The 10,345-nt window shown below is 45.9% G+C and overlaps 1 protein-coding gene across 1 annotated transcript in view; it reads left to right on the forward strand.

Annotated features, from left to right (window-relative positions):
• The window catches only part of COLEC11 (collectin subfamily member 11), a 53,783-nt gene extending 45,023 nt beyond the window's left edge, over positions 1 to 8,760 (forward strand). The window contains exons 5-7 of the mRNA XM_068108191.2: positions 5,668 to 5,721; positions 7,606 to 7,701; positions 7,816 to 8,760. Of these exons, the coding sequence (XP_067964292.1) occupies positions 5,668 to 5,721; positions 7,606 to 7,701; positions 7,816 to 8,237 (572 nt within the window). The 3' untranslated portion in view covers positions 8,238 to 8,760. The remainder of the gene's footprint in view (positions 1 to 5,667; positions 5,722 to 7,605; positions 7,702 to 7,815) is intronic.
• The last annotated feature ends 1,585 nt before the right edge of the window (positions 8,761 to 10,345 follow it).

Raw genomic sequence — 10,345 nt, forward strand, 5'->3', positions numbered from 1 at the left:
CATCCAGGTGAGGCATCGACGATAACCGGGTTAGAGGTTAGGTCGACTTTTAGCCGAAGCGGGCCCTCGGTGCGTGCCGGGCCTCGCTTTGAACGGCCGCGTCCGTGCTCCACTAGGCGGAGCGGGCAGCTGGATAGGAAGGGTCGTCATGGCGACCACTTTTTGTTGAGATGTGCCGGCAGGTCGAGATCGGGACAGTGGATGGCTCCACGCCAAGGTGGTGCGTGGGATCTCGGCCCGGGTAAGCCTCCTTCCCTGCACCGAATGCGGGACGTATCCAGCCGCTGGCACCAAACAACCCGCATTCATTGCTCGGCTTTACGAAACCGGGCTTTGGACAGGAATTGGCGCACCGAGAGGCAGTAGTGAGTAGACTGTGTGATGAGGATAGTGTTTTGGCCCCAAAATTAGAGAAAAACAAAATTTGATGATTGGCAAAGGATTGGCAGTAGTGATTGGCAGATGATGGGCAGTGATTGGCAAATTTTTGATTTGTTGAAATTTGATGTGCAAAATTGGTAGTGGGAGATGCCCGATGTGGTGGGATGGCAATTCTGTCATCCCTCACAAAAGTGGGGCAAATGCACAATAGCTTTATGGGGTGTATGGCAGTGAAAACTAGCCCGGGTGGGTTAGGATATTGATAGGGACCTAGAAGATGACATTAGGTAACGTTAAGGTTAGTTAGTGACTGATACCTGTAGTGGGGACGCAGGTAGTTTAGTGTGGATGATAATGACGTGGAAGCGCAATAGTTTAAAGGGACGACTGGGAAGCGCAAGTTTCAGAGGGGAGTAGTTAGATGAGATGATGCTGTGTGAGAACTGGACAGGTGTGTGGAGCAGTGGATGAGTAGTGAGTGTTGTGGATCAGCGCGAATGCGCTTGGGGAGAGAAGGGTGCAGGTGGCACCAGGTGTGAGAGCACAGGTGTGCAAGTGCAGGTGTGTGGAATATATGGAGTATTGGAATGAGTGGTGTGGAGAGAGTTGGAGTAAGTGGTACGGAGTGGTGTGCATGGTGCGAAGGTGTGGATGGGGGAAGAGTGGACCCCTTTCACGAATACCCGGGGCGGGTAGTGTAAGTGTTAGGTAGAGGGTATAGGTAAATTGTGGTTGGATATTGGCATTTGTGGTGCGGTTGCAGAATGGTATTGTGGATGGGTGCATTAGTGTTGTGGAAATGGCTGGGCGTGTAGCCTGTTAGTGTGTGTAGTTGGTTGGGCACTCCACCACTGTGAGGATGTCGGCCAGGTGAGGCCGCAGGTGGGCTCTGGGAGCCGGTAGAGTTGTGGATGGGGCCCGAGGATCCGGAGGACGGACCCGGGTAGCCCAGTGCCAGAGAGGGCACCGAGTGGGGAGAGCGCCAGAGGGCCTTCCCCAGGTAGTTAGGTTAGGGTAAGGAGCAGGTAAGCTCGGAGGCAACTGCAGTGGTGGAGGTGTGCAGGTGGGTAGACCGGCTAGGAGAGCTACACGTCGCGGCCCAGAAATTGTGCGAGAGCACCGGGAGATGAATCGGGGGAGTGAGACCCCAAATTGAAAAGCACCACAGTTTGGTCAATGGGAATTGGTTTTTAGAACCCATAGTGTAAGAGGGCCAATGGTTTGGCAGGAGAAAGACCCCGGGTAATGTAAAGTTGTTAAAGTCATTTAGGAAATAGTTAGGATTGATGAACCTGTCGCACCATACGCAGCCACTTACCTGTGGTGATGATGACTCCACACCTGTGTTTCTTTGTTCTGTGTGCAGGAAAGGAGAATTGCTGAGGATTTGTGAGACGCATCACGACGTGGATGAGACATTGGGGTGATTCCATCTCTCCCTCCTTAGGAGGGACTGATGATGAATTGGTGATGGCAAATTATGATGTTGAGTTGGAGATGGCAAATTTTGATGAGAGTTGAAAATGGCAAATTTGATTGGTTAGGAGGGAGAGAAGACGAATTTGGTTTATGGGAGGAACGGGGAAGACAGTAGGGACGTTTGTTGATTTGTAAAGTAGATGTTTATGGGTAGTGTTGTGTTTTGTGGATACAGTAAGGGGTAAGGGAGGGGCAATGTAGGTTACCTGGTGGGGGGGGGGGGGGCATACGGTAGGAACGTACCTGTCTCACCTGGTTCCCATGTGCCCCCAGTGTGCATCACCTTGTATTGCGTGCACTTTTGCGCCCTTACCACCTTACTCACTTGTTTTCTTCTTTTGTCTCCCACCTCCGAGGATCTGGCTTTGGGGCAGAGAGAGAGGAGAGAGAGGTGCTGGCTCCGCAGTTGTGGGCCTGTACTTTCGCTGCTTGCTGCCTGGATCGATACACCATATGGACCGCAATGTTTGTGGCCACCCACAATGGACCGCAGTTCTTTTGCGGCCAAGCACCACCGTGGATGGACCTATGGGTCAACGTGGCACCTATGCCATAGAGGTGAACCACTTATAGTTGGCCCCCTGACGGCCACAATAACGAAATGGACGCGGTTGGCGCCTTTCTTTATTTCGAAAGAAGCAAGAAGGCCAAGTGCACCACACGAAGGCAAGACCAGCGGCAGAACATCGGACGGCTGCGACACCACCGGTGACTATAAACACTTTATTGGTGCACCGGATGGTGCTGACTGTGTGATGGGGTGGTGCTTTTGGTGCTTGGATGGGGTGCTCTGCACATTATTAAAGGCCGTAGGGCCACAGAGCACTCGTGGGTTGGTGTATCGATGCTGGCATGCGTGCTCTCTCTATGCATAACATCTGCATGTGTTCCTCCAAAAACAGGTCCTGGATCGTCGTGTAAATATCAGTGTAGTCTTGTATAAATGATGCTCCCTACCGGCTGTATGTTTAGTTTGCGAATTCTTTCCGTGATTCGGTTATCCTGTGGGTGTGTTTCTGTGAGGAGAAGGGTGCAACGTCGCAGGGGGACATATTTACTCATTTGTGAATATCTGTAAAACTGTCGCACTCAGGGTAGAGTTAATAGTAGAGGGAACTACATCTGAGTGCCACACTAAAGTAGGTAAAAATTTATCGGGTCGGGACGCCCCGAGGGTAGAGAAGGGTGCAATGTTGCGGATATGGGATTTGGCCTCCATATCCGCTTGTAGATATTCCTCTATTTCCCCAATACTCTCCAACTATCCCCAATCCCCCATTCCCTAGTCCCATTGTCTGTAAACAACACTCTGTAGAACCGACCTTCCCCTTTTTCCCCCATTAAATGTCGTGCCCAGGTCCACCGCATCTCACGTAGACAACTTTCGGACATCTTGCTAGTTATTCTTAGTCTATGTCAGTTAAGGACTCGTTTCCATTAATTCTGACTCTTCGTTGCACCAGAATGTGATTGTATGGCACCAGTAGTGAGTTTAGGACCTCCCCATACCTCCTCCCATCTTCCCCATGAAACAACAACAACAACAACTACAACAACAGCGCGCGGGGAGTGTGCGTCCTCACTCCGGCTCGGTTAGCCGCCATTGCCCATGTGCGCCGACGGGGTTACCACGAAGGGGCTGACTGTCGGCCCCTCGTCAAGGGCGGAGCCCGGTAACCCTCCGCACCCAATGAGAAGCAACGGGCCGATTCCATCTGGGGCGGAGCTAACGAGCCGAGGGCGTGTCACTCCCCGCCGGATATACGCAGCCACTTACCGGACGTGACGTGAGATGCGCCCCGAGCTTGAAGTGAAGAGAACCAGACGCCACCTCCGAGCGCCGAGAGACCTCCCTGCATCTTTTGGGCCGCGCTATCCTGTCCCTGAGCACAAGGTGCACCTTGTGCTGTCCACCGACTACCTGCCCTTCCTTGCCATCAATCCCCGTGTGAGTCAGTCTTGTCCTGTTTATCTGTGGTCTGTCGGGGTTACTATAAGACCGTGATTAAGTGCCTACCTTCCTATGCTGTACCTCTCATCCCTGTAATCTCAACGTTCCGAAATATTATAACCTCCTCCGGAGGTCTTGAGAACTGTACCCCTGGTGTCGTGTCATTTAAACCCAGCCGTGTGTCCTTTCCTCAATTGATTTAGCGTAGCGCGACTCGGCCAACGTTCGAGTATAATCGGGTAAACTGTGCAGATGCGGTCATACCAAACCGCTCGGTAAACCAACATCCACAACCGCGTCTGTAACAATATCTTGATAAAGAACCAAACTCAAACATATACTTTGTTAACGTATTAGATGGTGAAGAGAGTTGTAGGAGAATTAAATTATTTCCTACGCAAAAACAAATATTTGTAGGATCATTGTTTCAGTGGTCGACTAAACAACAATGATCATTGATAGTAAGAGTAAAAGGCCCATAAGACCAAGGGGGGCAGGAATAGAGGTGTTTATGGGAAATGAAGAAAAGTGATGGTGAGAGGAAAATTTACATGTAAGTGAATGGAGATTTGGAGGTTCAATGAAGGATTGGTTCCAAGCTGTTGGTGTTCAGCCTGGTACATCAAGATGGGTTTACCATTCAGCCCTAGCTCAATTAAAATATCTTCATTATGTATTAGCCCAAGTAGATTAATTGGCTCATATGGCCAATAAGCTCATGGTTCAAAAGGCCAAAAGGCTCATAGAGTCTTTTGGATTAATAGGGGTGTTTTCCAAAAGTGGGAAAAGACAGGGGGGTAAACGACATTAGATAGGGATTTCCCATGTTAAATGGGTTTGTCCCAGGAACATTTATCATCTACTTATGTATGTATGTATGTATGTATGTATGTGTGTGTGTATGTATATGCATGTATGTGTGTATGTATGTATGTATGTATGTATGTCTGTATGTATGTATGTATGTATGTATGTATGTATGTATGTATGTATGCATGATCTACTCTGCCAAGAGAATTTAACCTAGGAAGCTGAAACTTTCAGGAATTAATGAGAGCACCCTGAAGTTGTGCATGTGCACGTTTTGTTTGATTCCATGAACTTTTGAAGAAAAAAAAAATGTTTTCGACCATCTTGGCATTTTCTTCCTCTGGGGGGAGGGTGGGTGCAATTGGAATTATCTGAGCTATATGACCACAATGTGTTATATATGCACATAAGCAGTACACGTGTTCTCGCTTCATATACTAACCCGGGTTAATTTAATTTTGGGGATCGATCGAGGCAGCGGTCTGTTGCCTATACACCGCCCAAATAAATGGATGTGTCTGAAGACCATGTTGGATGCTTGGAACAAGATCTCCTGTAAGCTCGTTACTGTACTCTAATATGGATCAGAACTCTAATGTGGATGGATCAGTACTCTAATATGATCAGTACTCTCATAGTTTAGGTATTCAATAAATCTTAGACACAGGAAAAGACCATTTAGTCCACCAAGCCTGTGTTGTATCTCCAAATAAAATACTTTATTCATTTTCTGCACTTACATGTTTGCTTCATACCTGTATCCCCTATCCCCTATACTCCTATAGCCTATACCATTAACTTTAGAATGTGTATTTTGTATCGGTATCCTAAAACCATATGTTCAGGACCATATGAACATATGAACATAGCACTAAAGCCTGGACACCATAGAACGTCTTACAAACACTTTACAAATAAATTCAGGGAAGACGTTCAGCTTTCAGATGACACCATGCTCTAAAATGCAGCACCTCCTGCTGCCACTGAACATAAAAAATAAATGATGATCGTTTATTTGTGTTTTTATTCATATCCCTGTATAACAGGAATTAATGGTGACGATGGGGATATGGGGTTTCCCGGCGAACGTGGAGATGAAGGTAAGAATGGCTTTTTAAACACTTGTTTTTAGCAGCTGGTTTGCGAACTTGCACACTACTTTTAGCTCACCTGGAACATAGTACCAGGAGCTTATGGGATGGAGCGACATCAGTCCGTAAACACTTGCAACTTCTTCTCCGAAACTGCTGATGGGATTGTGACCAAACTTGGCTAAAATGATATTTTGTATGTTGCAAGTCAAGTTTGTTCACGGCATTAAAAAATCGGTGTCTAAGTGGGGTGTGCGGTGGTCAAAGTGGGTCCAGGTTTGACCCCCCAAAATAGGTAATTTTTTTTTTGGTTAAAGTCATGATTACGTTTGTATGTTCTACATGCAGCCCTGTCGTCGAGCAACCATTGAAATTGGTTTAAAATACCGTGATACTATTTAAAACATACTACTTTATTCTTCCAGGTGAGCGCTCAGGGGTTTTGCCCCTGTTTTGTAACTGCGGTTTGGTAGAAAACTAAAAGTGATTTGCAGGTTGATTTCACAGGTTCGTGAAGGTATAGTTGGTTATTAGTTCCCTACCGCTTTTACCGGAGGGCACCATAGATTTGCTCTCCGTCTGTCCATCCATCTGTCTGTCCTTCCCACCTGTGGTTTTTCCAGACTTTTACCCCATACCCTTTAACATATTCAACTGAAACTTGGAGCATGCCTTTATTACGATATGTTACAGAACAAGGTTAAGTTTAGAGGCGTTTCCCCAATTTTCCATGGAGTTATATTTTTGGACTTGGAAAATATCACATATTATACGTGCTAGTTTTTCAGATTTTTCCCCATACCCTTTAATATATTCAACTGAAACTTGGTACATGGTTTTTGTTATGATAAGTTACAGAAAATGCAACTTCCTCTGTAGCTTTGCATACCTAAAACTAGAACGCCACTCAGTAGAGCGCATACTCCCGCCGTGGGTGGCCGCTGCTAAGCCCTATCTTCTTCAAATGATAAAAAATCCTTCAAAAAATTCCCGGATCCGGAATAATATCCTGAGCTTCACCAAAAACTAATCAATTCTTCCTTATCCCAAGGGCAATCATCCCACCAACTTTCATTCAAATCCGTTCAGCACTTTTCCAAATATCTTGTTCACAAACACACGAACATACGAACACACACACTCACGGACGGACACGATCGAATGCATTACTCCCTCGCGGGAGTAACAATTTGTCCTATTCTATATGGCTCAGGCCTGGTGTTGGCTTAGCGGTTAGGGTGCTGGCTTGGAATCCTAGGATCCTGGGTTCGAATCCCTGTCGATCGCTGAATTAACTCAGCCTGTCATCCTCCCGAGGTCGGAAAATTGAGGCTCCAGTTCACGGATAATTCCCTGTGTATCGCAAGAGGTGACTAACAGGGTTGGTGGCAGGAAGGTGCATCCGGCCATAAAACATTGCATCAAAAAGGGGACCATGGTGCCCGAAAAAAGCCAACCCCTGCTCTGTGGGGAAAATGGCCTCCAAAGGCGGCTCTATTCTAAATGGCTCACAATTTTTGAGTGCTTGGAACAAGAACATTCATTGGGCCCATTAGGAGACATGTATTGCAAAGCAATTCTCCCTCTTGTTTAATTAGTTGTCTTACAAAATGGTTGACTATGGTTATTTGCAACTTTATTTTAGTATTGCTGAAGGTTGGCTATTTGAAATCCCGGCTCTTATCTGTTTAATTCACTGTTTTGTTAGTTAAGTAATTGTCTCTCAGCCATTGGATTGGCTCGCTAGATAGTTAACGGCACAGTATCAATAAAGCTTGTATCTCTCATTGGCTCATTCATCATTGCATATCCTACTATCAGCTGACCAGTTTGCTCATTTTATTAGGCCAGAGCGGCTCGCCATGAATGCCATGTATAATTATCTACCGACAGGTACACACTGTGAATGCACAAACCTGGACAAGGTCGTCGGACAGATGCACCAGAGCGTGATGCAAATGGGCAGAGACCTGCAGCTCATCAAGAGCGGTATGTACTTGCAAACATTGTTGAATGTCCTGATAACAGTTGGTGTCTGTAATGTTGCCCATTTCCTCATACACACAGATTTTGTAATTGCTGAACCTTCTCTCCCTGGTGCAGCACTGGGAGTCCGTGAAGTCGATGGATGGAGCTATGTGTTTGTCGCGGAAAGTCGACCATGGTCTGAAGCACAAGATGATTGCAGGAAGCGTGGAGGTCACATAGCCACTCCACGCCATCCCACATCCAACGCTGCCCTTGCCTCTTTTTTATCCGGAAAAGTCGCTGTACTACGCCTCGGCCTGCAGGCCGCTCTTGACCCAAGCAATGTCACCAAGCGGTATTTCCTACTTGGCGATGGCTCTGCCGCCGCATTTGAGAAATGGCGGCCGGGCGAACCCAATAATGCTGCTGGAAATGAGGGCTGTGTGGATCTCTCTGCAGACGGACACTGGAATGATGTGGAATGTCGGCAGGAAGCGTATTATGCCTGTGAATTCAGCGGGAATCAGAGAAGTAACATGAATTACCACAAACGTTGATTTCCCCATTCTTCTAATCACAATAATTCCCAACATTCCTTTCGAGTTTGATGTCATTTGCAACCTTGAGACAGAATCCAAGCTCCAGATGTAGAATCAGTGGTGTGTTCCGTTAGCACACGGCTTTCTTACCGCTCATCTAGCGGCTTGCTTTATTAACAGTGTTCAAGCAAGAATCCCAGTGGAATGGCAGAGCGCCCAGAAACGCGAAACAACATGGCGGTCTCCATGTAAACAATGTCATTGTGGTACTCGAGCAAATGCTGTCTGGGCCATCGTTTTCAGTTTTCATTGATCCTCTTGTGACAACTTCCCCAAACGAATTTATCGTGTTATTAATGGCTACAGAATACGAGGAAGAGGGAAAGAACAATAAATAAATGGGAAAGCAGAAGGAGGAGTCACCTGCCAAGCTTATATATGCACCTATGTCTCTCTGCATTTTGGGGAAGATTTTTGTATTTTTGTAGATCTTGAATAATCAGGATGAAACGAGGAAGTAACAATAAAAGTATGAAATGCACGTTTCAATAATAGTATTATGAGTACTAGGGCATGCCCGTACTATATATATATATCTAAAATAAGAGTATGCATAACAGAGGTATGCCTCTGAAACATTTCATTGATTGTAGCATCGTTTTGACACCAGGGCGGCCATTTTTTGCTAACATAACGAAGCACCTCCCTAAATCGCTTGCTCCGCTTGTCGAGCGGCGTGCAAAGCTGTTGTTAAGGAACGACCAGCTTGGGAGGAGATCGCAATCCGCTTGCTAATGGAATACACCACAGCCATTGATCGCTTGCTCTACCTGCCAAGCGGCTTGCAAAGCGGTTGATACGGAATGGCTGGCTTGACAAGCAATGGCAAGCTGCTTGATAATGGAACACACCCCAGCTCTCCGTGCTTGCAGAGAGATCTGTTTGAATACTCGAGTGCGCATGTGTGGAAGGTACAGGATGTATTTCTACCTGTGCATGAAGCGCAAAGTGGAGTTAAGCAATCGATTCATTCTATCTGTCCGTCTGTCTGTCTGTCTGCCTGCAGACGTCAGTCTATGATCGAGGAACTACTTAATTTGAATTGAATTTTATATTTTGAATATTGTAGAACATGAATCAGAGACATGAACCGGAACAGGAACCTGCAGTTTAGCAGTACATTGGCTCTGGATTTGGCAAATTGTATGGAATCTCATCCTGAGCGAGCATTCGCACAGAGGAGCAAGGTAATTGTTTTAGTCTGTCTGACTGTCTGGCAGTGAAACAGAATTGAAAATCATGTCAAAAAGGGAACTTACTGCTTTTAGGGACGTCATAAAGGACACAAACAACAGGCACAAAGATCAAATTTAACATGTTAAATAAGGTGGTGTAAAAGACGGTGCAGCAACGGCAGTAAACTTTTGAAAAAATGTTTTTCTTTTTTCCTACAGCTTTTAAAACTTTTATTAATTATATACTTGAACTCTTTAGAACACCAAACGCCATCGTGCTACTTCCAAAAACCTGCAGTTTAGCAGTACTTGGACGGAAAAGTTCACCATGTTACTCCATCTCGACCAATCAAATTTAACGTTCACACTCAGCGTTGGGGAATGTCGAGATGCAGCAAAAATTGCGGCAAAAATGCAAAGGAAGAGTTAAAAAGACCCTTTCCATGTCCTTTTTCTCAGGACTGCATGAGCTAAGGTGTTCTATGAACTCTCTAGTTTAATGAATGAAATCAACAGGACATTGATTTGGGAAGTAAGATGAAGCTGATGGGTGGATGAGTGACAAGAAAAGAACAAACCGATTCGATTTTGGTCCAGGTCCGAATCCAGGTCCGGCCTATCAGTGGATAAAAAACGTAAACTGTTCATCCTGGCGTAGGTTTGCGCTCTACCGATTGCTGTTCTAGTTAATTCTGTATTTACCATATGCTCGTGAAGCAGAAAGCAGGGTCAAGTAATCTGTCACGTACGTACGTGTCTGCATTTTGTTAAGAGCGTACATCGAAAACCGTTCAACGGAGGAAATTGAAACTTCACAACATGTTACATGACCGTTTAATGTAGCGCATATTAAACATATATCGAAAACTGTGCGAAATTTGAATCATTGTA

The sequence above is a fragment of the Myxine glutinosa genome, chromosome 2 (assembly GCF_964187855.1).
Source record: "Myxine glutinosa chromosome 2, kmMyxGlut1.1, whole genome shotgun sequence".
NCBI lineage: Eukaryota > Metazoa > Chordata > Myxini > Myxiniformes > Myxinidae > Myxine > Myxine glutinosa.